The following is a 27,082-nucleotide window of genomic DNA, read 5'->3' as shown; positions in this document are numbered from 1 at the left end:
CGCGAACGGTGCGCCGCCCTCCGTTTCGCCTACATCCACTCCGCATTAGGCTCCGCTCAGTCTCCCGCGCTTCCGCCGGGGCGTTTGAGCCGCTTCAGCGGCTCGAGCTCCCACAGGCTCACGTTTTCAAACCCGCTGTCTGCGTCGTGTTTCTGGGCCCCGCCTCTCTCTGTGCCACGGTCAGTCCCCGACCCGGCACTCCGGCTCGAGCCGCTCCCGGCCAAGGCGCCGAGGCCGGCGCGGCTCCGATCTTCCCACTCCACCACAACGTTCTCCCAGAAGTCCGGATGGAGGAGGTCGACTCGCCGAATCGTTCCTGTGTATCGGGTTGTCGTGGACACAAAGGCCGGCCTGTCGCCCGCCGCGCATGCGCTGCCTTTCTCCGAGAGGCCCGCGCCCGCCCCGGACGCACCCTGGCCACCCGCACCGCCCCCAGCGGCGCTGGCCGCGTTGGTCGCGCCTCCCGCCACGGCGCCCACCCAGCCTGTCGCGGCGCTGTCTTTTCCGGAGCCGGAGGTGGTCCCGTCCTTCTCCTTTCCGGCGGACGCGTCCGAAGAAGACGCCGGGACAGTTGTGTGGAACACCATCCGGAATTTCATCCCGGGGATCCAGTTCAGGTTCAGCGCGTGGAAGACCTTTTCTCGGCGGACCACAAACTCCACGTCGTCCGCCCGCATCGGCACACACAGCACGACCTCGCGCTCGCCCTGCGGCCCCGACGCATGCGGAGACTGGAAGGCTCCCTCGGCGCCGCCCTGCGACCCCGCGCCGTCGTCGCCGGACCCGCCCTGGCCCTTGTGGCGCCCGAAGCCCGCGCGCCTCTCACTGCAGCTCGAGCTGCTCCGCGAGCCTGAGCGAGACGAGAGCGACCGATTCTGGTAGGACATCAGGCGCGAAGACGTTCGCGTGTGAGGCTTCTCCTCGTTCGCCGCGGCGGCCGCCGCTACAATAGACTTCACGCGGTCGGTGATGTTGTCTGCTGTCGTGTCGTGGGTTCTGCACACAAAAAAGAGCGAGGGAAACCGGGTTGGAGGGTCTGGAAAGACGCGCGATGTCCGTGTGGTGTTACACAAGCTCTCAGGGTGAAGCGGTCAATAACCTGCGCGTTCACCCCCCCCGTTGCTCGGTCACGCGGTGTACATGCAGGGGATAGCGGCGAGGAAAGGACACAGCAAAAAGCTCCCTAAACTCCCTCGACAGCTCGACAGTCACGACGGGGGCCGTGGCCTCAGATGCGAGGAGACCCTATTAAGGTGTGTGCCTAGCACTTTCGCGCGAAAACGAAGACTTGCAGTTTTGCCGAAACTGGCGACACGCAAGCCCCCGACCCGCGGTACTTGTTCTCACCGCCCCGCTTACCTCTTGAGCACTCTGCAGACCATTCTGTAGTACGGCGCTGTCTCCACAGGCGCCTTCGTTTCGACCTCAGCTGCGTCGCCTTCGTCTCGGCCCTTGCCTTCCTGCAAGAGCAGGTGTTTTCCGCGGGCGGCCTCCTGGGCAGCAGCCACGATCGGGTCCGCCGCACAGAGGAGCTCGAGCTCACTCTTGCCGATGACGCCGGCAGGGAGCGTCTTCTCGCGGGAAAGAAACGGATCGGACGGAGTCACGCTCTCATCCAGTTCGCCTCTGTCCACCGCCCCAAAGTTCGGCTCCAGTCCCGGCGACCGCACTGTGGAGGAGGCCCGCCCAGGAGTCGAGGCCGCAGCCGAGTTGCTGGCTGGCACGGCGAGGAAGTCGGTTTCATTCGGGCCTTCCGAGTTGGACAGTCGAGAAGAGAGGAGAAGGTCTGTCGTCGTGGGCGCAGCGGAGCCCGAGAACGCGGAGACTCCCGGAGTGGCTGTCGGCGCAGCCCCCGCACTGGGCCCCGGCGCCTCTCGCTTCGCCGCGCCTGTTTGGGAAGGCGCGTTGCGAACCCTTTGCCGGGCGGCGTCGCCGACAAGCAGGCCGAGAGCGTACGGGTCATCCACGATCGAGAACGCATACATTTTCTCCGGAAACAGGCACGCCGTCTCGGCCTCGGGTCCAGCTGGGCCTGACAGAAGTGAGAGCGCGGCCGACGTCGCAGCCGCCGGGGGCCGAGGCAGCGGCGAGATGATCCCCGGGTGGTACGAAATAGAATCCACAACAAGCTCCTCGACGCGGCCTAGCTCGAAGGGGATCGACAAGGGAATCGACGTGCTGTCTAGCCAACGCTTGCGGTCGGATGCGTCCACGCACTCCTGGGAAGACGCAGAGACAAAAAACAAAGGCCCGTGAGGCACACGGTCGTGCGGAATGTGTTTGCAGCGGTGCGAAAAGACGGCGCAAAGAAGGGACGCAGACAGGGAAGGACAGCAGATTCGAACGTGCGCGAGGGAAACGGAGAAAAGCAAACCAGCGAGGTGAAACACCCCAGACAACACGACAGGAAACGTTGGAGGGAAAAGCTGTGGAAACGCAGAAAACGACAAACGTGGGCCTTCGACTTCGTTTGGATTGTGTCTCGGGGAAACCCGCCAGTTTTCGAGCCAGGGCCGCCGAGAGCGGACGGGGCTCGGGGAGAACCCAGTTCAGAAATGTCCGAGAGACTGGAGACACCCTCGACCCGGGAACGTTCGGTGCTATGACTCGCCCTCACCTCCTGCATCGCTTTCATCATCTGCTCGTGGCCCTTCCGGAAATAAAAGAGGCGGCTGCCAACCTCCGGCAAGTGCGCCTTCTGTTCCTCGTGCGCCAGTAGGGAGAGGAATGTGTTCCTGTGACAACGTCCAGAGGCGGGGAGATCGACGTGAGAGCCGAGACCGCGAGGACACACAGCACAGCTCGTGAACACGAGCGAATGCGACGGACGAAGCGCAAACGTAGACACATCGCGTCGAAGAAAGGCCACGAGAAAAAAACGTCCCAAAGCTTCCTGGCGAAGCGGAACGGAACGGCGAGCCGCGGCGGCCACGCCGAATTGCTCAGTTCAGTTCGATCGCCTTCTTCAGTCCTTCCCCGGCTCTGCTTCTCGCGGCTTTCTGACACTCGATCTCAATCGCCCCATCCTGCCACTCTTTTTCCCGCCGTTCCGCTTCCTCTGCGCCTCTTCCCATCACTGCTGGTGCTCTGTCCGTCCAACTGACCTCGCGTTTTGTGTGCCTCGTTGTCTCGTGGTGTTGCTCACCTGTCGACAGTTGTCCTGGCGTCGATAGCTTTCTGCTTGTCAAGGCCGTGCGCCTTCCACAGATTAAGGTAGCAGCCCCAGATGGCCAGAACGTCGTGTCTGTTTCGGATTTCCGTCCACGAGAGGACGGGGTCTTCCTGCGCGTCGGGAAGGAAAGAGGACGACGCCGCTGTGCTCTGGAGCGTCGCGCCCTCGAAGAGCTCGCGTTCGAACAGGGCCTTCTGCGGCGCGAGGCCTTCGAGCTCTTGCATGCGTTTCATCTCGTCGAATTCGCGCGTGCGCAAGTCGCGCAAGAAACCAAAGACGCGGTCGCGTTCCCACCCAATCGCCTCAATCAGCGCGTGGATGCGGCGCAAGGGCGAAGTCGGAGACAGCGCTGACGCTGCCGAGGCCGCGGGGACCGAGACCGGCGACGGCGGTTCACGCTCCGCTGCGGCCGACAAACGCGGCGAAGGCAGCGCCGGCGCCTCGGCTTTGCTGCAGGTCGACCGGGGCGACTCAGGGCCTTCGTGAGAGTCGGGCCCCGGGACGTCCGCCTCTTCTCTCTCGCCGCGCCTGTCTTCGTCGTCTCCATCGCGGGACTGCCAATCCAGATTCGGCTTCTCGCCGTCTCTCTCTTCGGCCTCGTCGTCCCCATCCGCCTCGCCGCTTCCTTCGCCCTTGCCGCTCCTGTCCTGTCCTTTTTTCTCCCGCCACGGGACCGTCTCGGCCGCTCCATCGTCCTCAGAGAGACTGCGCCTTCGCGAACCCGACGGGGACACCGGCGCCTCTTCGTCTCGCGCCTCTCGGCCCTTTTTGGCATCCCTAGCCTTCGCCTTCTCGCCCGCGCCTTTCTCTGTGTCTCCGCCGGACGCCGAGGCCGCAAACTCGAACGGCGGCAGAGGCAGCGCGAGATGTGTGAGCAGCGAGGCCCCGCCGAGCGCAGTCACTTCGCGCCGCCACTGCTCGTGCTGCTGGAGGTGCCAGGCGGCCGTGTGGACGTTCGACAGCGTGTGGAGCCGGTTTTCGATGTACAGGAGAAGTTGCACGAAGACGCCCTGTACATACACCGTGGCCGCGCAAGACACTGGCAACAAAAAAGCCTCGAGTCTCTCGGATCTCCATCGCGACACGCACCATCCGGCAAGCGCATTCCACGCCACGCTCGGACGCCAGATAGAGTGGAACAGACACCGCGGCCTCGTGACAGGGACACAAGGGGAGAGTTCATCTCGAGGAGCACACACAAAAACACGAAAACAACGAACACAGGAACTACCGTGCACGTGTACGCCCAGAAACAAACAAACACACACACATCTAAGCATATCTAAAGCTCCGACCACGCTCGACTCTACGCCGCTCACCTTTTCCTCCCTTCACCACAGAAGAGTTAGATTCCAGCAAGTGTACACGAAAGATATAAACATATGAATATAAATACATACGTGGGGAGGGTAGAAACATGAAGCTGGCCTCCCTCTCGTTGCCACGTGCTTTTAGGTTGGCGTGAATCGCTCGAGTGGGTTTCTCGAACTTACCAGGCAGATGCGTCTTTCCATCCACTGCGCTTCCTGTTCTTCTTCCTGTCTCTCTTCTCGCGCCCTGTCTTTGGCCTCTTGGTCCTCCACGTGCGATGGGTGTCCTGCGTCCGCGTCCGCTTCGCCGTCGGTCGCTAGAAGTTTGGACGCGTCTGCCTCCACTTTGATGGATTTCTCGCTCTTCGCGTCCTCGAGTTTCTTGACCACCCCACCGGTCGTTTGGCCCTTCTGGACCCCTCCAACGATGTTTGCATGCGCGGCCAGAGCCGAGAGACACCTGTGGAGGACATCTTGCGGCCACACGCGGCTCCGCAGCTGGTGCAGAAGATCCCGGTCCGTCTGGGCAAGGTTTTGGTCTTCCTTCTCTTTGCTCTCCGGTTTCTGCTGGCCGCTCTCCTTCTCGTCGTCGGGCCCGCAGCTGGCCGAACCGCTATCGTCCTCGTTCCCCGGCGCCCCGCGCTTACTCTCGCCGCGACTGCGCGAGGCCGCGCCCGAAGTCGAGCACTGGTCCCGGGTTTGGTCGAGGAGACGCAGGATGTGTTGTTGTTTCTGGAACTCGCTCGCAAACCCCCACGAAGAGGAAAAGAGCGGGAGCAGCAGCGCCTCCTCAATCTGGAGAAACAACCGGCAGCCGTGCCAAATGGCCGCGGCGAACGGCGAAGGGGGCACAAACGTCGGCACCGGCGTCGGCAGCGGAGACGCCGCCGCCAGTTGCTGGAACTGCAGAGAGAAGAAGGTGACATGCACGAACGACGATATGTGTTTCTTGCACGACTGCACAAGACACGTTCTTCCGGCTAGTCGCGCTCTCGACTGCCTGACGTCCACACCCGGAATTTCTCAAACTTCTCAAACGGCGCGTCTTTCCCCCCTTTTTCGACCAGCCCGACTCCCAAAGTGTATCGTCCATGGCCTGCCGTCACTCGCAGTCCGTTTTCCCTTCCCTTTTCCACAAGCCTCTTCCTTCCCCTTTTGTCGTTGTCGAGTCTCTCCCGTGTCTCGTCTAGTGCCCTCGTCCGCCGGTCGCCTCCCCGTTCCGTCTCGAGTGTGCGTCTCTTTCGGGCCAAAGCCGTGTTTCCTTCTCATTTCTCGTCCCCGTGTAGCTTCTCTTTGCCTGCGTGGGCGCCTCACCTGCTGGTCCACGCGCCTGAGCTTCTCCTTCAGTGCGCGCTCCCTCAGCAAGTACGGCGAGAGCGCGTGTTGGAGCTGTTGCAGGGGGCGTCCCGGCGGCACGACAAACAGCCCACACGCCTTGAGGGTTTCGTCGAGGTAGTGGAGGTACGTGGAGATGGATTCGAAGCCAACCGCGCGTCGGACAAAGTCGTTCAAGTGTTTCGTTCTCGCCTCGCCGTCGCGAGGGCTGTGCAACTTGGCCTTCTCGCTGACCACGCTGCCGTCCTTCGCCAGCACCGCGGCGGGCCCCACCAGAGCGCCTGCAAGGTCGCCCGGCTTCAGGCCTGCAGAGCCGCTCGGGCCGAGCAGTCCGGCTCTCTTTCCTTCTGAGGAGAGACTGCCTCGCTTTCGCTTTCGATCGTCAGGCCGTCCCGCGCCATTGACTGCCACGGAGACAGCAGAAAGCGAGTCCTGGAGTTCTTGTTGGTGTCTCTGTTCCTCCTTCATGAGAGCAATTCGCCGACTCGAGCGTCGCCCCACCTCACCCCCGCGGTCCCCGGACACTCCAGCCTGCGCGCATGCAGCTGGGTTGGCGCCTTCTCCGAGGCCTGCGAGTGCGCCGCCGACGGGTGCTTGCGGCGCAGCAGTTCCAGGGAGAGACGCATCGAAACCGCCGCCTCGCGGACCCATCGCGTGGGGCATTCCGGGAGACAGGCCAGCAGTCGGGCCCGACGCGTTGCCTTCTTTCTCCTTCCTTCGCTCCTCCTCTTCCACGGCGGCAGAGGTGACGTGGTCCAGGAAGCCTTCCAGCGCCTCGGCGGGATCGATTCGCGTCTGCTCAAAGGCCTCGACGAAGACGCGCGGGACGCCGCGGGCCGTGGGGACCAAGAAGTAGCGATTCAGGTATCGGTCCTCGCCGAGAATTTCGCCTCGGATCGGAAACTTCTGGGCCAGGAGCTCCATTTCCCAGTTGCTCACGCGCCCCATCGGCTTCTTCCCACGGCCGACGCCCCGCGCTGAAGGGTTCAGCGCGTTCTCGCCTCCCGGCCCCTGCGCAGAAGCCGCCGTGCAGGCGCCATCCGCTACGGACCGCCCCATGTCGTCTTCCGCCTCGAACGCCTCTGCGTTTCCGCTCGGCGTCTTGCCCGCAGCCTCCGAGACCGACGCGCAGTCCTCCTCCTCGCCCTTGCCCCCCACAGCGCCCGCCTGAGACGCCCCGCCGCGCTTCCGCTTGCCGCCGGGCAACGCCGACTCGCCATCGGCCGAACTCGCGCGGCCGCTCTTCTTCTCCTCGCTGTCTCCCGCGCGACGTCCGCGCACAGACGCTGGGCCCGCAGGCTCTGACGGCGACGTGCTTTCGCCGCACACGGGAGCGGCCGAGTCGCTAGATGGCAGGGATTGAGAAGAGACGCCGGCGTCCCCCGCCTCGCTGGAGGCCGGAAGGTTCGGGTCCTCAGGGCGCTCGCCATCGACGGCAGCGCTGTCATCTGCGTTGGTGGAGAGCGGAGGCGCCGGCGCCTCTGTCGACGAACAAGGCGCCAGGCCCGAGTCGCCATCAGCGCCTTCCACCTGCACACGGCTCACACGAGAGACGGCGAATCACTCACCAAAACGCGCCACGCGAAACACCTTGGCGTCGCAGTCTCCAAACACCAGCGAGATCAACCCTTGTGAAAAAAGTGTTTGTTCTCTTCCCCCGTCTCTCGCTTCTCTGTCGGAACCTTTGGAAGGCTCGCGTCCGTCCTTCGCTTTCTTTTTCTTTCGCTCGTCTCCCGACACTCCGTCTTCCCCGCTTTCTCTGTGTTTCCCCTCGTGCCTTCCTTGCTCATCTCCCCTTCTTCGTTCTCGTCTGGTGCGTTGACTGTCCGCTGTCTATCCCCCTCTCGCATCTTGAGCTTTGCCGCCTATATCCGCTCTGGCGCCTCCGGCCTCGTTCATCCTCCCCTTCTGTCCTTCCCTGCTTTCCTTCCCTTTCTTCCCTTTCTTCCCTTCCTTCCCTTCTTTCTCTTCTGTGTCCTCTTGACTCCTGCGGCGCTCCACCCTCCCTTCTAGGGCCCTCCTGTCTCCTCTGCCTCACCTTCGCTCCGCCAGTCGCCCCGGCGCCCGCCTGGGGCCTGCAGGCTCCTGTCAGCGCGGCGCCCATGGAGGCCATGCGAAGCCTCAATGTGTTCGCTCGCGCGCGGAAGAGCGCCTCGACTTTCGCGTCCAAGAAGAACTTCCCCATCCAACCATTTGCAATGCATGCAATCAGCCACTGAAGCAGTTGCAGCCGGCGCGTCACATCTGCCTCGCTGTGCGTCCTGAAAGAGAAAGAACAGCGGAAGCGCCAGCGTGTACAGGAAAGAGGGAAGACAAATGAGGAGGGAACCACAAACCGACGGGTGCAGACGGCGTGCATGCAAGCCCTGTCCACGCCATGCATGCAAGCCCTGTCCACGCCATGCATGCATGTGTGTGTGTACAATCACAGCGACGGGAAACGCAACACCTTGTGCATTTTTGCCAATACACACAGAACTCCACGGGTTCCGAATTCACGCTCCAAAGGGCTCCATCTGTACGTGCATATGCGCTTGCAAAAAGATATACCTATGTGGACGTCCCATCAACAGGTGCGCAAGAGCCCGGAGGTCCTCGGCATCAGGCACCCAACGTCGGCGATTCGTGGACCTGTCTGCATGCCCGTGTGTTTGTAGCCATTGTGGCGTGTAAGCGTTCCTCACTGTGCGCCTCCTCCCTTTCCTTACCGCATGTCGTGGAAGGTGATGGCCATGGCTTCTGCCCGCGATGGCAGAATGCCGCACTGTGCAGCTTTTTGGTCATCCAAATGCCACTCGAGGCGTTCGACTTCTTCTTCTGCTTCCTCTTCATCGTCGTCCTCCTCGCCATTGCCGGCTTTGCTGGCGCTCTCGCCCTCGTCGTCTCCTAGCATGGCGTCGTTCGACGCTCGACGCGTCTTCTTCCGCGCCCCCGCAGACTTCAGTTCGGCTCCATCTGCCGGCGACGCGCCGTCGTCTTGCTCGCCTGTTTGCGAGGCATCCTTCTCCTTTCCTCCTTCCCCGTCGTCTTCATCCACCTCGCGTTTCCTCTTTGTGTCTCGACTCCGGGTTGTGGCGCGCAACGGCGGCTTTGTCGCATCTTCGTCCTGGAAAGAGTCGACTCCGTTCTCGTCCCCTTGTTCCTCGGCATTCGCGTCCTCCTCGTCCGATCGAACGCCGTTCTCCTCCCTAGGCTCTGCTTCGTCTCTCACTGCCATTTCCGCTTCTTTGTTCTCCGCCTCCTCTCCTCCGGCTGTCTCTGCCCCCGCGTCCCCCTGTCGCCGTTTCGCTTCCTTCGCGCTGTCAGCGGCGTCCTCGCGCTCGCCTTGCTCGCCCTCTGCCGCGATGCGACCAGCTATCTTCTCCTCGCCCTCCCCATCTTCTCCGTTTGAGTCCCCGTCCCGTCTCCCGCTTCCACGGGGGGGGTCTCCGGGGGCAGGAGCAGACGCTGGGGCGTCTCCGTCTTCTTCTTGGACAGGCTCTTTTTCTCCGTCTTCACCTTTCGCCGTCTGGAAATCGCATTCACGAGGCGAGGAAGCAAGACAAGAGGCGGCCGGCTCGCACTTTCCACCAGACTCCTCGCCGGCCTCCGCAACAAGCTTCTCTGCCTCTTCAGCAGATGCGACAGAGACGTCGTTTGGATCCATGCCTTTTTCGCGCTCCTGAGTGTGCGGCGTTTGCGGCGTGCCTGCCTCTTCCTCGTCCTTCTCTTCTCGCTTCGCCTCTGTCAGAGATTCGTCTTCATCGTCACACTCCTTCATGGCGCCCTCCAGCGGCTTCTCGTCCTGTGCGGCCTGTCCCGAGTTCTTATCCGAGGTATCGCGAGCCTCCTCTTCAGATCTGGAGGCAGGCCGCCGCCGTGGCTTCTTTACCGCCACCCGCCGCGGGGTGTACAGACAGTCGAAGAGCATCCGTTGCAGGACTAGGGGCCATGTCAAGAAGTCCATCATCCGCAGATCGAGAGGTGCGGTGCTGAGCATGTGAAGAACCTTGGGGGCTCTGTCTCCTTCGTTCGTGTCTTTGTGCGAAGCCGCGCCGGGTGAAATCTGGCGAGGACCTCTTTTCCCGTCTCTCCCCGTCTCCCTGCCTTGGCTCTCTTCTTCTGTCGTCGCGTCTTCTGCCTCGCCCTCCGCCGTCTCGCCTTCGCCGCCCAGCTCCTTTCTCCGGAGGCCTCCCTTCTTCGCCTTCCCTCCGCTTTCGCGCTCCTCGTGTTCCTCGTCCGCTTCCTTTTGGCTCTCGTCTCTCTCTTCCTCGTCCTCCTCGGCGTGCCGCGGCACCAGCCGCCGCAGCCGTGGCCCCAACGCCGCGTGTCTCCAAAAGTGTTTCATCGCGACTCCAACGACGGCCTTCGTGGCTGTGCGATCGCCCTTCGCGTCCAGGCTCATCCCCCCGCTGTCTCGCCCCGAGGGCGCCCAGAGACTCGAGCCCCCCAGGGCCAAATGCCCCTCACCTCCACCGTGCAGCGTCCCGCCTCTCCCACTCCCTTCTTCCCCGTCGTCCACCTGTTCCGTCCACCTTCCGAAGAAAGCAGACGCGCCTTCTCCCTTGTGTGCGCCCACCCCAAACGGTCCCTGAGGCGCGCCAGCGTTGCCTCCGCGGGCTGAGCCGAGCCACGTCGCCGCCGCGGGTGTCTCTGCGCTCCCCGGAGCCCCAAGGCCCGTCGAGGCCCCCGCCGCAGGACTTGGCCCCCCGAGGCCGGCTGCGGAGGCGCTGCCGGCCGCCGTCAGCACGCAAGGCAGCTGGGCGGGGCGCGCGTCAGGCGCTGGATTGACCGACTCTCCAGTGGAGGAAGACGCGGACTTGTTGTGGCGCGACAGGGCGTCGCTGATGTGCAGGAACGCGAGCTGTAGCAGCCGAAGAAAGAGCGCATCCGAGAGAAACACCGGGAAGGCAGACGAGTGCAGTCGTGTAGACCCAGACACCGCACACGGCCCGGAAGATGGCGACACGGACGCGGGGACTTGAGGAGACACGGTGGACAGGAGCAACCGAGCCGGATTCACGGACGCAGCTGAAAAGACTGATGGCCCCTCGGGAGGACGCAACGACGCGGGACTGCTGGCTAGCGCTGAAGCCACCGAGTCGTCACCCCCGGGGGCAGATGTTTGGTTGTGTTCTCCAGGCCTGTTGCCCGTTCCTTCTCTATTGGTGTCGCCGTCTCTCTGGGGGTGCCCGTTTACGCCTTGTTCGCGTCCGCCCGCGTCTTCTTCGCCTCCCGGATCCCCGCTCCCTTCCTCGCGCTTCGTCTCCACTTGCCTCGCGTGTTCGGTGCCCACTTTCTCGCCAGCATCGCGCTCTCCAAGGTGCGCCGAGTCGGCTCCGCTGCTTCGCTCTTCTGCCTTTGCAGCGTCTGCAAGGGCAACGGCGGCAGCGTCGCGGAGCGCTGCGCCGGTTCGAATCGCCTCCGTGGTCTGGCGAGACACAGACGCCGATTCGTCCTCGTGTTTCGCCGCGAAGGGAGAGAGAAACTGGAAAGCCTCGGGCGCAGGCGCAAGACACGTCGACGCGGCAATGAAGGGAAGAGGGTTTTCTGGAATGTTCGGATTTCGTTTCTTCCGCGCACTCTTCATCCCCTGGACGCCTTGCCCCTTCAGCTGCGGAGGCCAGGCCGCGCGCGCCGAGAAGTCCTGGGCGACCGACCATGAAGCAGACTGCAGGAGAGCCGCCTCGAGAGTGTCGACGGGATAGCTTGGCAGTTGAAGCATCTCCAGGAACACCCGACAAAAATCTTGCAGTTCGAGAAGTTCTGGGAAGTCGTACGGGGCGAAGGAGCCCCCCGGCAGCGGCACGCGAGCGTACTGAAAAGACAGAGACACCAGCCAGGAAGAGCGGTTATTCAGCCTATGGTGAGCAGCCCCGCGGCCTCACACCGTAACACGCCCGATGGGCGCGGAGTCGGGACTCGAGTAGAGACAGAGAAATGCGCTTGCGGGCGCTCGACCCTGTCAGTCGAGACGGACGGATCAGCGAAAACGAACGCCACTCACACCACGCCCCGCGCTGCCGCCCAGAAGGCCGCCCTTGAACTCGCCTTTCTGCCACAGGGGCAAGCCAAAAGGAGCTTCGCAGGACGGCGTGCGATCGAGGGCCGGCCCGGACAACAGCACGCAGCGTTCGGAGACAGCAGTCGGCAAAAAAACGGAGACAGAGAGAATACGAAGGTGCAATCAAAGCTTGGCACTACGGAGGCGAGATCCCGAAGAAAACGTGAGAGAGCAAACAGGAAAGCAGAGATGGGGCGGGGGGGGGGGGATCGTAGCTTGGAGGGGTTCCTCTACTCCGTGGAGTCCTCAACGTACCAACGGGTCTTCCGCCTCGAGATCCAGTTCATCTTTGACATCGACAGGGTCGCCTTCGATTCCCCATTCCGGGAGCGTCGACAGTTCGTCTTCCTCTTCCTCCTCTTCCTTCCTTTGGCCTTCGTCGCCTTTGGGCCACGGCCCGGCCTGGTCGGTTCCGTCTTCTTCGCGTTTGATGCGTTTCCTTCCCTCTTCGTCTTCGGACAATCCGGGGCCGTCGTCCATCCCGCCGTCGCAGGTCTTGTTCGTGAGCGCTTCGTCGTCTTCCTCCTGGGTGTCTCCGTCGCGCTTGAGCAGCCGCTCTTTCTCGGGGTCCATGCGGCCCCGGCCCTCCTCGTCTCCAGCGAAGAAGTCGCCCTCGCGGTCGTCGCCCAAGAACCGGGAGAAGGCTGCGTCTCTTCCGGCGTAGCGCCGGCCGCGGCCCCGCCCGCCTTCGCCTCTGTCGCCCCTCGCGCGCCCGCGCGTGCGCCCGCGCCGGCCGCCTCTGGGGCCCGTGGAGCCGAAGAAGCCGGAGGCGTCCCCGAAGGCCGGCGAGTCGAGGAAGCCTGAACCTGCTTGGCCGCGGTCGCCAGGGCCTCCGCGCGCGAACGCCGCGCCCGAGAGGGACGGTCGGTCTGCCGCGCAGGAGGACGCGAAGGCGTTCAGCGAGACGAGCACCTCTTCCGACTGGTGAGACAGCAGCCCGCCCTCATCTGTCCTGCCTCCCACGATCTCCGGCGTCGTCGTCTGCTGGAGAGGCGGCACCTCTTCGACCGCGTTGTCGTCGTCGAGTTTGCCGACCCAGCGGAAGACGCGGGCTCGCAGGGCGTTCATGAACGGCGACGCGAGGAGACCTGTCGTCCCTGTGGACGCCTCAAAGGCGGCGACCTGAGACTCGAGAAAAGGGAACACCTCGATGAGCGACTCCTCCGTGCAGCCTTCGACCGCCAGCGCCGCGCCCCAGGGACTCTCTGGAGACAGCGAGCCATCGGGAAGCGTCCGCACCCCCGTCCCATCTGGATCCGAGAGCGAGAGGAGGTGACAATTCTTGTTCTTCTTGATGGCAAGGGCGGAGATGAACTTGGAAGACGTGAACAGCGAGGAAGGATCCAACGGCAACGAGGACGAGGACCCGAGCCCCGGCGGAAGGATCAGGTTCCCAAAGTCGCTGCCGAGGAGGCTGGAGGCAGCCGACGCGTGAGCGCCGTGCCCCGACAGTTTGCTGGACGGCGACGTGGCGAGGCCGGAAGCCAGATCGCCTGCGGGTCGGTCGTCGTCTTCGTCTCCCGCGACAGACGACGGCCCGGACAGGTCGCCATCCTTCAGTCTTTCCGGATCGCGGGACGCCAGCCCTTCGTTTTCGGAACCTGCAACGCCGCTCTTCCGGGGCGAGTCTTGCAGCCCCGCGCCTTTGCCCAGCGCGAAGTCTCCCTCTTCCTTCTCGTCTTCCTCGGCGTCGTCTCCCGCCTTGTCGGCCTCCCCCGCGGTCTCTTCGCGTGTCCACTGGCGCTGCGGGGACAACGCCCCGTCTCCGCTTCGGTCGCCTTCGCCCCCTGGGCCCGGGGCCCCCGCGTCTGACCGGTCGGCTCCAGCCTCGCCCTTGTCGAGCTCGCCGCTGCCTCCCGTCAACGAGCGCCTCTGACTCTCGTCTTCTCCCTTTCCCGCAGGCTTCTTCGCCAAGGCCTGCTTGAGCCGCGAATCTGCGGTCAAGTGGTCTACGAGCTCCTGGTACGGGTACAGCCGATTCACGGAAAGCTGCTTAATCACCCTCGAGGCAACCTCAAACTTGTACTTGAGAGACTGAAGCACCGGCGCGTACCGGCCCGCTGGCTTCTCCAAGCGATAGTACCGATTCAGCGAGGAGACTAGCCACACGTACGGCGTCTGGCTAGCCGACTTTCCGTAGTCGATCATCCTGTGGAGGGACAGCAGGGAGAGAGGGAACGACACAGACGCCGAGATGGACGCCGAGCCGAAACGCGGGAGACCCGGAGACGGAAGTGGACAGAGCAGGAAGCGGAAAGCGAACAGAGAGATTAGGGGAGAGGAAAACACAGAAAACGCCACGCAGAGAGGGGGCATGCGCGAGACGAAGTCGCAAAAGAGCAAGAGGGAAGGTGGACACCAATTGCACTTTTGAACAAGGACCGGGTGTGCACCTCGAGTTCGCCTTTGAGCGCTCACCAAGCGTTTCTTAGCCGGTCCACACGGTCTGGGAGACGAGACGGAAGAGACTCGAGGGGGTGACAAGAGACACTTCTTAACCCGCTTGAGAGACTCACACGGAAACAGAAGCATGCCGAGTACGCGAGCGGAAGGCTGCCACGACAAAAAGCTCAAAATCACACGGACACCTACGCGAGAGCGGAGGCACAGACGCGACAGAGACCAAGGGGGGCCCGTTTGATATCCTTACCATTCCGTCAAGTCAACCCGGACTGGAAACGTTCGGAAGGGTCTTGGAATCTTCGGCGTGATGCACGGATGGTGGAGCATTCCTCCGCGCTTTCGTAAAACTTTTCTCCCTGTTCCCAACGACGGCGTCGCCGCGCCGCTACCGCCGACCTCCTTCTCGCCGTCCCCCAGCAGCTTCTCTTCCTTCTTGTCACCGTCCTCCCTTTGAGACGAGTAGGAAGTTGCTGAGTCGCCCTCGGATCTCCACGCACCACTGTCTCCCTCCCGGCCCTGTTTGTCCTTGTCCCCCTCCTTAGGCAACACGGAGGCAGCAGCCCGCGGCGACACCTGCTGCGACACACTCTCGTCCTCCGTCGCCTGGTGCTTGCGGCCCCGCAACGAGTTCTGTCTCCGTCGCTGCTGCAAAAGGTGCGGATACACCTGGCACGCGGTCGGGTGTTTTCGCGCTTCGAGCGCTTCGGGGGGATGCACCAGGGCGACGTGGACGAGCTTCCCGTAGAGCGCCACATCTGCTAACTCATCTTGGTCCTGAGAAACACCATGCAGAAAAGGAAGAAACGGAGGAACGTGAAGCTGTAGCCGGGGCGCCGCAGCGAAACCCCGGAAACCAGACAGAAGACGTCGGGAGAGTGCGGAAAACGAGGAGCAGAAACGGAGGTGAAGAAGAGGAAACGTCGGGGCGAAAACGCGCCAGGGAAAAAGCAGAAGGCGGCGGACACAGGCCATAGCGACGGACACGCCGAAAACACGAGGCACGAGCCGGCGCCATCTCTGCGCACGCGTCCTTGTGCGGGCGGAGATCGTTCTGTGCACCTCGTTGGCCCGCTGCGTACTTGGAAGCATAAACGGGGTGGAAACAGGACCGTCCGTCTTTCCTTCTCTGCTGGGTTTCATCTTCTTGCCGATCCATTTCCCGCCTCTCTTCTCGCCTCTGTCTTGCTTCTGTCTTCCGGCTGTGCACGTTTTACGGGAACCGACTTACCAGAGTTTCGACTTGCAGGAGGCGCTCGCCTTTCTTGTTGTAGAGCAAAAAGTCGGTGACATAGCAGCAGCACGTCCCGTCGTCTTCGATCCACTGGTACTCAATCGGGACTGCCTCCTCGGGGTAATGTTCTTCTCCGTACTTGACCCAGGACGGCGTCGACGCATGCACCAAGGGGTGTTGCGGCCGATTGCTTCCAGTTGCTCCAGCCGACGCCGAGCCCCCTGCGCTCTGCAGAGGCGAGAAGAACGGCGAGTGGGCGAGGAGACTGCCGGCTGGGTCTCCCTCGCGGTCGTACGCGCCTCTCTCCAAACAGGCAGAACCGCCGCGTCCCGCGCCGTGGAACGACTCGCCAGACTTATCGAAGGCGCCGGATGTGTGGCTGTCTCCGCGGCTCCGCGGTCGACTCGCCTCGGCAGGCCTTCCGGGCGCAGCAGGCTGGGAGGCCGCGGGGCCCAGGGGCGCCGAGGAGACAGGCGAAGACACACGGCCTCCTGGAGAGCTGCCGCTCCGGGAACTCGCCGGCGAAGGAGGCGTCGAGGAAGGCACGGGACCAGGCGAGGCGCGCCACCCTGCCGACGAGCTCCGGGAGGACATGCCGCGAGTAAGCGTGCCTGGAGTCTGGCGCAGAGAGGCAGCCGGAGGCAGGGCGTCTCCAGCGACTTCGGAGACGAGAGGAGAGAAGGAAGTCTGTGGCGAGGTCGTCTGCTGCGGCGGGGAACACGGCGTGTCCCGGTCGTCGTCCTCCACCGGAGAGGCGGGGGATTCCGGTCTGTGGCTTGCGGAGGCATACGCAAAAGAAGCCTCATCTCCGCTCCTGTGTGCCTCTTCAGCGTCCATCGCCGTGGACCGGCCTAACAGGGACGGAGGGCCCGACGAAGGCAGCGACGGGAGGACAGGAGGCGAGACTTGGAGATCGGGAACGCCCCCCCGAAGACTGAATCCATTATTCTGCTCCTCGCCCAAGACTCCCGTCGGCGACCGCAGACTCGCCTTCTCCACGTCCCCGCTCACAGCAGAATACCGGCCGGCTGGCGCGCCGCCAGGATCCTCCATGTCGCCGCCGAGAGCCCGAAATCAGAAAACCGAAAAATTCACACGGCAGGAAAACGTGTCAGCACTCACTCAGGTGCGGTGAAAAGCAGCGCCCTGACCCACGACGCCACTGGTGCAAAAACTTCAAGTGTGACAGGCAGATGCACGGTTTTGCCGCGAGTGGGATTGAAGGCACTTCCGCAACTTCTACCTCTCGCCGACGTTCCGCTTGCTTCCGCCTCCACGGCTGACGCCTCTCGCGTCAGTCTTCATCCCCCCGAAACTGCCTTTTTGGGGTGTCTGTGCGCAAGGCCGTCGCCAGAGAGCCTTGACAAAGAGACACTCGCGCGCCAAGAACGCACACTGGCGATGACAAGCAATGAACCCTGGGGTAGCATGCACAATTGGAGCCGAGGAATAGACAGAGACGCTTCAACACGAGGGTGGATCCGCGAGAAGCCGGTAAGTCAACAATGAGTGACGGAAATGACACGACTGCATGCGGCCGTTCGAACGGCCCGATGCAGCCAGCGAAGGGCGAAATTTGAGTGCGTGTATCAAAGAAAAGCTCCAGAGCAGTTCAAGAAACGCGATGGTAACAGCAACAACGGCACATCTCGTGCGACGAGGCACCGACGCGGCCGGGGTGAGCAACTGGGCCAGTTCAACAGTTGAGCACTACTGGAGGCCCCCAAGACATCGCGAAACCCTCCGAGAGACGGTGTGTCGAAGAAAAAGCTGGTAAGGAAGACGGTAAAGAAGAGGACGACGATGGATGAAGACGAGGGAGAACACAGAGACTTTAGGACAAGGGGTCGGCGTGCTTAGAGACACGAGGCCCGCTGCCAGGAAATTACGGAAAGTCACGCGAAAATTTTGATAAATGGAATGATTGCGGTTGTTTTCCTCTCGTCTGCCAGTGCTGACTGCCGGAGTAGCCGCTTAGATGGCAACTACCTCTTATGAACGGGTTTTTCTCGAAGAAAAAGGTGAGAGACACGAAAGAACAAAGAAGAGAAAGTGACACGGCGACCTCGAGGTCAAGAAAAGGAGCCTAATGTCTTTTGCACACGGCAAACCCGGCTTTGTCTCCAATTTCCCGTCGCCACATCCTGTATAGCACAACAGAGTCGAGAACAGAGCTCGCAGCTCCGACGCGCTTTTCTTCTTCGAGAGGCCAGGTGCACAGCACGAGGGGAACATGGAACTCCGGAACCTTCTCTCCTCCACTGGCCGAGGCGCACAGAGTTAAAGGAGAAGTGGAGCGGGGATCTTCCTTTTACCCTTTGATGCATGCATGACACCCGTGTAAACGAGCGCATATCAGCCATGCAGGCCTCGTAAACAATCTCCCCGGCTAATGTACGAACAGGTACGGGATTTACACACACGGTGGGCACCAGACGCCGTGCTGGTCCCGTAAAAAGTCCCAGCCGACGTTCCAAGCGCCTGTGTGAACTCTGTCGAAAAAAGGGATTCGGCAAATCTAGGAACAGGCAGAAAACCTGCCATGATGGGATGTCGTGTTCCGACTCTCTTCCCCCCTGCTTGCGGTGTTCTTGTGTGCGAGTCACAACTCACCGCCTGCGGCAGACCGTTCGCTCGACAAGAGAATTCGCAAAAAAAAAAAGTGCGAAAGGCAAATCCCGACAGAACAAGGCTTACATCGCCGCCACGCAAGGATTCCTGCTGTGGTGGTTTGAGAGTTGAGTCGTCACGCGTGCTTTTTCCCGGTTGCTCTACACATGTTGCCGAGGAATCCGGCTAGTTCGCTTTGCTCACGTGTCGGAGCTTCAACCGTAAATGTATACCGCGAGAGAATCCTGTGGGCTCTCCTCTCGTCGTCTACAACGCCTCTTGTGCCAGCCCAAGGAAGTAGAGGTGTCGTAGCGTGAAGCCGTGTGACTTGTCAGGATCTGGAGGGAGAAAACGAAACGGGAAGTTGGCTGCTTGTTTCTAGCTTGGGGATGTAAATGGACGACGAAGGGCGGCGGAAACCAACCCAACTGCCTCTTCCATCAGAAGACCCAGCTGAATAGCTACGATGTCGCGGTTTGCTATGTGGTCCGTTGACACCCCCAACACCTAAAACTCTGGACGTACACTTCTTCATCGGAAGCCCATTGGAATAATGACGGTTCACACTGGTCGCCTTTCCTTGCAAACTGGTGCTTTGGTGGCGCACCAGATGCGTTCTCTTTCCGTATGAGCTTACCCACAACAACACAGGTACTGAGCGTAGATGCAGTAGATCAAAGCGAGATATTTGTGTTCATGGCGGCCTCTCAACTGGTTGTATTTGGGACGGATATCGCTAGGGAACTTGATCGGACGGGGTGTCGTCTAGCTGCTTCTTCCCGCATGGAAACAGGACTGGGTGGAGAGTACGAATGCTGGACGTCTCTGTTAAAGATTAACAGAGTGACACATGCTGATAACATACCGAGGATACACTCGTATGTCAACAGCATGCATCTGGCCCAACGGAACTGCGAGTTACAGGCCACGACGACAACGAGATGACTACAGATGTGTTTCGTTCTGGGAAAGCGACACTCCCGTTGACTGGCTCGGAAAGAACCAGCGACCTTACGGCCTTACGCTCTAACCGGTACAGTGACGGAACGTCGGGAACGCTGGCCTGATGTTTTCGTCTGAGGATTCGAGCAAATCCTCTCGCGAAACCTCGATAAACACCGAATCTTTGCTCCACGCTTCAGCGGTTCATTAGCTGGAGAGATGCTTGTCGCGGTCGATACAGACACGTTTGCGTTATCATTTCCGAATGGTGATGGTTTACCTGAGAGGGGACCGGGTACTGGCATTCGAGCGGCGCACTAACGCTTCTTTTTGTGGAGTGCAACTGAGCAAGTCTCGTCCTTTTCTGTGTCCGGTTTGGCTCCGATAGTTTGTTCCTCCATAAGTAGCTACGACGTCCCTGCCATCGCGAAGCCGATCGTCAATCGTCACTCTCGACGGAGCTTCGGCTGGAGAACGAAAAACACGCAAATCTCCCAGATGCTCTAATTGAGAAAAGCTAGCAGCAACTTCCAGCAAGCATCTCGCATCAGGTGCTGCCTGCACATTAGGATCATATCACGCACGCATATTGATTTACAGTCTCGATCGTTGCATTCCCGCGGGTCTGTGCAAGGAAATGGTTCGCTGTCCACCAGGCGGTCGCCACCGTAAGGCATTCATGTGTAACCGGAACAACTCCTACGCGTCTCCACTGCACAGTAAGCGACGATCCCTTCTTTCTGCTACCGCGGACTGCGGCGCACCGCCTGAAGGGGGAGCGATGATAAAATGGCGACAGGCCACAGGTCCTCCCGAATGTCCACTAAAAGCGCATCTATCCACGTGTCCCTCCCCCCCTCTCCACGTGCGACGCCTTGCTCTGGTGCATCGAGCCTGACCAGCTCCGCTGGCGTCTCCTTTTCGTCTCGCGACAGGTCACCTAAACGCGCCGCCCATCGCAACGCCTCCACAGCCGCATACGTCCTCAGACTCAGAACACCTCCCCGCCTTAATCTCTCTGTGGCAGCGCGCGGGTTGTCGGTGTCCCAGGCGCCTCCGTCCCGCCGTGCCGCCGTGTCACCTGGAGACGAACACCGCCTGGTGCGGCAAGAGGCAAGCAGTCGGCACTGTCGCTCACAGGCGTCGCCTTTGCGGATTCTCGACCGGTCATATCGCCACCACGGCCACGCCAAAGACGGCCTCATCGGAAGGACACTATGGGCGGCCTCGTGCTGGGCGTCCGCGATGACACGCAACGCCCTGGCAGACCGAGCCGCTGGAGAAATGTGCGCTAGGATCTCCCACGCCACGCCACTACTCGCGGGCGACGTTGGATGCGCAGTCGCAACAAATACTCCTGTCCGAGGACTACACCACGAGGGTCGAGTCCCGGAGGCGCACGTGGAAGTGCTGTCGTCAGCGGGCCTGATCGAATTTGAGTAGTAGGTGGAATCCCGCTGTCGTCGAAGGATTGCCGCCAGACGCGAATGCCTTACCTTGTCCTTGAAGCGTCGGATTTTGCCCAAAAGGGAGCCGACGCAGGCCTTAACGCCACGAACCGTTATCCCTGCCTCCGGCTGCGACGCGTGCGCGCGCCCAACCCCGGCAACAGCCGAGGTCGTCGCGGCCAGAGGGACGCCTTTCCAGATCTCGTCGTAGGCTTCGGCAATAGCTTTTTCATCGTACTCAAGTGCAGTCCCGGAGGACTCTTCCCCTCTCTCCGCTGTTCCACGGAAGTTCTCGCTACATTTCCCTTGGCCGAAGCCGCCTCCAGAACCTGTTACGTCGGGCGAGCTCTCACGCGTATCATTGGCGGCGATTTTGCCGCTCTCCCCGGGATGTGCGTCCTGCGTCCTTTCGGGTTCTGACGGGACAGGTCCCGTGGAAACACCACGTTTAGACGCCTGGCCTTCGGACCCGACGGAGTCTTCAGCCTGGGCTGTCCCACCGGCCGGACGTTGGCCTGTTCCCCTCCCGTTTGGTGCATTTCCAGAGGACCTCGGCGGTCCACCAGGAGGCGCACCGGTGTCGTCCGCAGTTTCTGCGCGGAAGCCTGCGTCATCACTCGGCTCCGGTCCTATCTCGTCCGCTTCCTCTATCTCCCGTTCCTGATGGACGTCGCGGAACTTCAAAGTGTGCTGAAGACTTGCGTAGGCGGCGGGCTGAATCGAACCGTCGTCCCCCACCAACGCCTTGGCTGTATTATGGAGAGCAGCGATGGTGCGAGGCAGAGTGTGGGAAGTAACATAGCTCTTCACCCAGGGAGGTACCGGTGTCCTGCACGCAGGCAATAAGCATTCGATGACCTCGTTGGAATGCGCTAACTCCGACGCGCCACGCGAGCTCGGCATGTCCACACCTGACCTCTGAAACGGCGGATCTGCAGGATGTGCGCGACGCGCGTACGTACGGCGAATACCTAGACCCAGCAGAAAAACGCTTACAGGCTCGCGTCGAAGTGATAGAGCACGAAGGAGACACCCTTTTGGTTGATATCGCGCTCGTCGTTGTCCGCAAACAAGACCACGGTGGAGTTGTAACTCTCCACGCGGACAGCCTGAGGCCCCGGAGGGCAGTCCGGCGACTCCGTCGCCTGCTGGACGGAGACGATTGCGTGACTCTCAGGGTACGTTCGAAAGCGGCGCGCATAGACAAAGTCGCGATCAACAAGCGGCCACGGTAGTTTCACGCGCCAGTAAATGATCTCCTCGACGTCGTCATCGGTACCCGAACTGGAGCGAGAGATACCAGCATTGGACTGGGAAGGCGACGATTGCTCTCTCTCTGTTCCCGTCCCTTCCTTCCTGGCTGTGTTGCCTTTGGCGCCGCGGACCCGAACATCCTGGGCCTCGTCGCTCGGCTCACCGCCGCGACTGCCGACGGGGAGAACTGCTCTGCTGACATGCTCCACAGGGTTCGCCTCCAAGACGCGGATCTCGACGACCGACTCGTCCCAAGAAGCTCTGAATGGAAGGTGACTGAATGTGGTGTTGTAAGCCGATGCGGAGATATCAGAGAATTCTCCTGTCATACAGTAGTCGTGCACATTTGTACCTGCACGGCGGTAACCACACGGGCCACACGACCCTTTTAAGGCTTCATACAGGGAATGAAGATGCAACTGGAAGCCGAGGGCCGCGCGGCAGGTCCAGGCTTCGATGGAGGCGTCGCCAGGCGTCAACAAATTATCCGGTGGAAAGACAACCCGTCGCCGAACGCGAGACACAGTCTAGATGGATGCCTCCCGTGCACACTGCAGCTACGGACGAGGGAAGGACGCACCACTGTGAAGGTGTTCACAGGCACTGGTGTGTGACAGGTATGCAGGACCGGAGCATGGACGCAGGCGTCACACGGGGCTGCTGGAAATCGTAGCCTTACGTCAAAACAGACAGAGAGAGGCGTGACCAAACGACGATCCGTGTGTCGGACAGAGACAGTGCCAGGGACTCCACTGTGGGCTTTGTTGGGACCACGCCGCCCCGGCCTGCCTCGTGCGTGCTGCTGGCTCACCGGGAACTTGCCGGCGCCACACTTGCACAGGCGGCCCGTCGACGAGCGGCTCCCAAGCTTGGTCGACGCGGCCGGCTCGAACGTCTTGCGCAAACTGGAGGAACTTGTCAAGCTCGGAATCAGGGACGCGAGGTGGGACGCCTCTCCGTCTTCGCTTCTTTGCAGCTGATGAGCTCGCAGTCGCCGACACTTCTTTTCCCTCGACGGCAGAGTGAGTTGTTTCGCGTCGAAGCGCAAGCATTTGGTGCGACCCGTCGTTCTCCTCGGTCGACGGATGGCGACCAGAAAAGGAAGAAGTTCCCCCTGGGGCACCTGGAAAAAGGTCGCGGGTGGGGTCCGGCAACGACGGCAGACAGCACGTAGGGATGGGAGACAGGCTGCAGGCGACAACCGCCGCCACGAGAAACTGGGGAAGGACCGACCGTGAGGAACGCGAGGGAGTAGTGCTGGCCCCTTTAGGAGACACGAGACGTTGAGAGTGGCTTTCTCCTTCGTTCCTTCGGCGGGAACTGCTGTCTCGAGAGCCGCGGAAATCGTCTCGCCGGAAACCGCGGCGGGGTTTGTCCGGTGGCGACGAAGCGGGGAACGGCGACGAGACAGAATCTCGCAGATGTGGTATGTCGTCATGAGAGTTGCGGCGAGAAAGCGAGGAGCGACAGTGGGTTTTTGGAGAGCACGCAGGACCACCATTTGAGAGACAGCCGCTGGATGGGGACCAGGAGACGGGCGGCAGTCCTTGTGCTGAACGGGAGAGCGAGGCCAGGCGAAAAAAGCGCCGCTCCACGGGGCCGTTTTGAGCGCCTTCCCAGTGTGGTGTCATTTTCCCGGACCCGAAGATCTTTGAAAAAGCGAATCATCTGCGTAGTCCCTGCAAGGCCAGACGAAAGGCCAGGGAATAGACTTGCTCGACAGAGACACCTGTCTCACCAGTCCACGGCCTTCCCGGCAGACAAGAGACACGCGCATGTTCTAGAATCCTGGACACCGTTCGCGTTTGAAGAGTGGTAACGGGGCTGAACTTCAGTGTGTTCACTTTGCCGAGGCTTTTTAGACGAAACGCTGGTGTGGACGTCCTCGCAAAGAGCAGCAAACAGGCGATGAAACCACGATCGCAAGCCTCCAGAGGGGGGGGGACAGTCTTGCAGAAAAACACGCCGTTTTGGCACCGCGCGCGCCGGGAGGGACGGCGCATGCGCAAATTCGCCAGTACTCAGGCGAGACTGAGCCCACGCCGGAACGGAGCTTTTCGAGAGAGCATCCGCGCAAAAGTGGATTGCCTTCGCTTGCTGTTCCTCGGATTCCCAGCTTGCCACCCTTTTGACCGTCGCTGCACTGCGTTCACCAGGGGGGGAGCACAGTCGCGTACGGCAAGTGATACGCCTGAGAAGACAAGGGGGCATTGGCGGCACGGCAAAGGATTGCCGTCAACACGACACACACACAGCCATTGGGCGTGCGTACGATCGCAGTTGAGAGGTCTTTTCTCGAGGGGAATCAGCCGCTTGAAAAGGCCAGTTTCGTTGCGGAGCTGTGTGTGGAGTGGTCCAAGTATATGCGCGAGTTTCCCCCTGACACAACGGCATCTGGCGGAGGGCAACTGATCGGTGCGGTCTTCCACGGCGGGGGATGCTGCAGTGTTTGCGTTGTCGCATTTCGCTGCATTGATGGCGATACACGCGTGACGGAAAAGGGCGTGTGCACGGAACACGCGGCGAAGCAGGATGTCTTCGGGTGACACAGTAGCCGCACATCGTGTCCCAGCGACGCTGTTCATACCATGGTAACGCGAAATCGAACTTTTCGCTCGCCCTCTGCCGTGGATACCACACGAGCCGAAGCGGTGGCATTTCCTCCTCCGCGAAGGCAAAGTTGTAAAATGCTGCCCGACTGTATCGCGGTCTGCGCAGCAGTGTCACGCATGAGTTCTCGTTATGGAATTTCCTGGGAAGTTTGTGTTCTCAGAGAACCACGGAGTGTTGTGGCACCACGTGCGTGCACACATACACGTACGTGCACTGAACAGCTGCATCCAGTGAAGCCACGACGCCTTCACTTTCTCCGTCGATAAACATATGGAACCACTCTCTTCGGGGTCCGGCTCATCCAGAGCGGTGCGGCAACGGTACCACACGCTCCGTGTTTATCTGAAAGGACCGCTGGCATATCGGTGAGTGCCCATGACCAGGTCAGCGGGCCTTCCCTCTAATCTCAACATGACGCGGGCGTTTCCTTCCATCAGGAGACCCCGATACGTCACCGGAGGAAGTAGGCGTGAGAAGCATGTCCGTGAGGACGTGACCCCAACCGAAGCAGTCTCGGTCGTCCTTTGAGAATCCGAAGACGGAAAACTTCTACCGACGTCTTCAGAACAGGCAGGCACGTTACGAATTTAAGAGAAAAAATACTCGGTATTACAGGGGGATAACGGACACAAGAGTAGATATCGAACGTTACAAGACGCTGCGTTCCTCCACCAGCTGGCTGTGTGCACCAATTCTCTTGTAGGCGGAACATTCGGTTCGCTGGCTGAGTCTCCGAAAAATGGGAGAAGCTAGACGCTGGACCCAGTCCATTTGTGCGCGGTCCACCGCAACACCGTACCGCAGTCCGTGGAAGGGTATATGAAAATTCCAAGGAAGAGGCTCCAAAACCAAATCTCAGTGACGTTGGTAGCAACGGTGGACGGAAAAAACCCAGGACTCTAACGTATTAACTCCACACGCTATCTCTGCCGGAAAGAAGAGCCCCTGTGCTGGCACCACCGCCTGCACGTCACTGAGTAATGTCGCGTGAGAATAGAACATGAAGGACCATCATGGAAGAGGATTACAAGCTGAAATCACGTCACACGGTATGTTTACTGGACCGCATTGATCCACCTGACAGCGAAAAAATTGGAGAAGCCAGAGAGAAAAGCGAATTCCCTTTTTTGAGACCTTACATGGGCTATAGGAAAGGAGCACAAGATAGCGACACTGTCGCTTTCCACTGCCTCCCGGCAATCGCATCTAGCCACCAACAGGGTTCCCTGCCTTTTCTGTACTCCCTGTCCTTCCCATCACGGTCTACCTTGCTGACGGAGCCGAAAATGCCCACACAGGAGTGTCAGCGACAGCAGTTACAAACCTGAAGAACTTGCTTCTTTCGCATCGGTGTTCCATGTGTCACATTATGAAAGTGTCGAATACGGGGAGCTCTATCGTGCGCCGAGGTGTTCCCGCTTCCCTCTCACCTCGTGGACAAGCAGCAAAACCGCCGCAGTATCGAGTCGTTTGTGTACGGGATCATGTCACGATGCGCATTGCTGTGAAAACGCCCATTTCCCGATACAATTCCCCCCCGGTGTGCAATCTCGGTGGAACCGTTAGATCGCAAAGAAAAGTGTGTAGACTCGCATGACACACATGTATACACCCCCCAGCCCCCCCGACTTATCGTTTGCTTCTTTCGTCCGACGTCTTGCCGCTTCCGCGCGGCTTCTTGGATCAGCGGCACGACCTCCGGAGGGAGACTTCCCCCCTTGGATACCAGAAGCGGATGGCGTACATTTTTTTGCACGAGGAAAGCGCACGGAGTGTGCTTGTCTATATGTCGAACTCTTTCATGGCAGCAAGCCCTACCCAACTGGGTATCAAGACTCGAGCCCACAGACGCAGCACCTTTGTGACGATGCCGCCGATGTGTTTTTGCGCTCAGATTAGGATCACCCTCTAGCTTTCCGGTTTTGGTCTCTTGTTCAGGATTTGGTCCTCATATAGGCACATATCGATGGTGATGGCAAGTCCATCACAAATAACTCACGTGACGGCTTGGTCACTGGCCGCAGCCGCCATACTCCACACAGCCCGCCCTCCAGACTGGTCCTCCCCATGTACAGCGCCGTCCCACATATTGGCGCAGGGAACTCGCAAATTTCAACGAATAGATTCTCACACGAGAGACAGAGTCGCTTGCACCAAGTCGCCCGACTAGCCCCTTTGCTTGATGAGTGCGTCGTGTAATCACCGAGGTGAGGCCAGCGCTACACAGCTCCAGTGAAACGCCCCCACGATGGTCCTGCGCTGTGTCCACCCTCGCCTTCTCAGTTGCCACGCACTGCATCCTCAACCGCGTTCAGGGGCCAACCGTGATGCACATCACTTCGCCACAAAACTGAAATGACGGCCCTACTGCACGGGAAAAAAAAGCCCCTGACGGAAAGGTTCCCCAAGGTTCTCCATCCTTTGAGTTTTCCCCGCATCGTCAGCAAAAAGGGGAAAAAATTCAATCGCACCGCCACGCCTGCACACACGGACTCCCACCTGGGCCTCCACGCACTCCGCCACGGCCCCAGAAGCCCCTACACCCTCCGACCGCACGCGATTCCTAGCGAACCAGGCACTGGGAAGTAGCCGCTTCCCACACATTCAGTCCCGAACGTCGACTCTTATTCCCGTTCTGGTCTTCGAGGCAGCTCCCTTCTCTGCAGCGTTCCAGTCAACGGGGCCACAATCTCGCTTCCAGACGAGAACCGCCACCCCCGC

At 60.9% G+C, this 27,082-nt stretch overlaps 2 protein-coding genes across 2 annotated transcripts; both read right to left on the bottom strand.

Annotated features, from left to right (window-relative positions):
* Positions 1–56: 56 nt before the first annotated feature.
* Positions 57–16,547, bottom strand: NCLIV_045300 (Chloroquine resistance marker protein, related; the record flags this gene model as incomplete). The annotated part of the gene is made up of 11 exons (XM_003884079.1): positions 57–996; positions 1,360–2,219; positions 2,618–2,735; positions 3,146–4,182; positions 4,666–5,385; positions 5,797–7,347; positions 7,856–8,078; positions 8,526–11,614; positions 12,116–14,009; positions 14,511–15,037; positions 15,492–16,547. The coding sequence occupies 11 exons, from the start codon at positions 16,545–16,547 to the stop codon at positions 57–59; spliced, it is 12,015 nt and encodes a 4,004-aa protein (XP_003884128.1).
* A 3,242-nt stretch (positions 16,548–19,789) lies between these two features.
* Positions 19,790–22,800, bottom strand: NCLIV_045290 (cDNA FLJ30053 fis, clone ADRGL1000144, highly similar to StAR-related lipid transfer protein 7, related; the record flags this gene model as incomplete). The annotated part of the gene is made up of 3 exons (XM_003884078.1): positions 19,790–21,323; positions 21,491–22,100; positions 22,560–22,800. 3 exons carry the CDS (start codon positions 22,798–22,800, stop codon positions 19,790–19,792), a joined length of 2,385 nt encoding a protein of 794 aa, XP_003884127.1.
* Positions 22,801–27,082: the final 4,282 nt, after the last annotated feature.

This window comes from Neospora caninum, chromosome X (genome assembly GCF_000208865.1).
Source record: "Neospora caninum Liverpool complete genome, chromosome X".
Lineage (NCBI taxonomy): Eukaryota > Apicomplexa > Conoidasida > Eucoccidiorida > Sarcocystidae > Neospora > Neospora caninum.
Note: the sequence above shows the minus strand (reverse complement) of the source record. Positions and strands in the feature narration are given on the sequence as shown.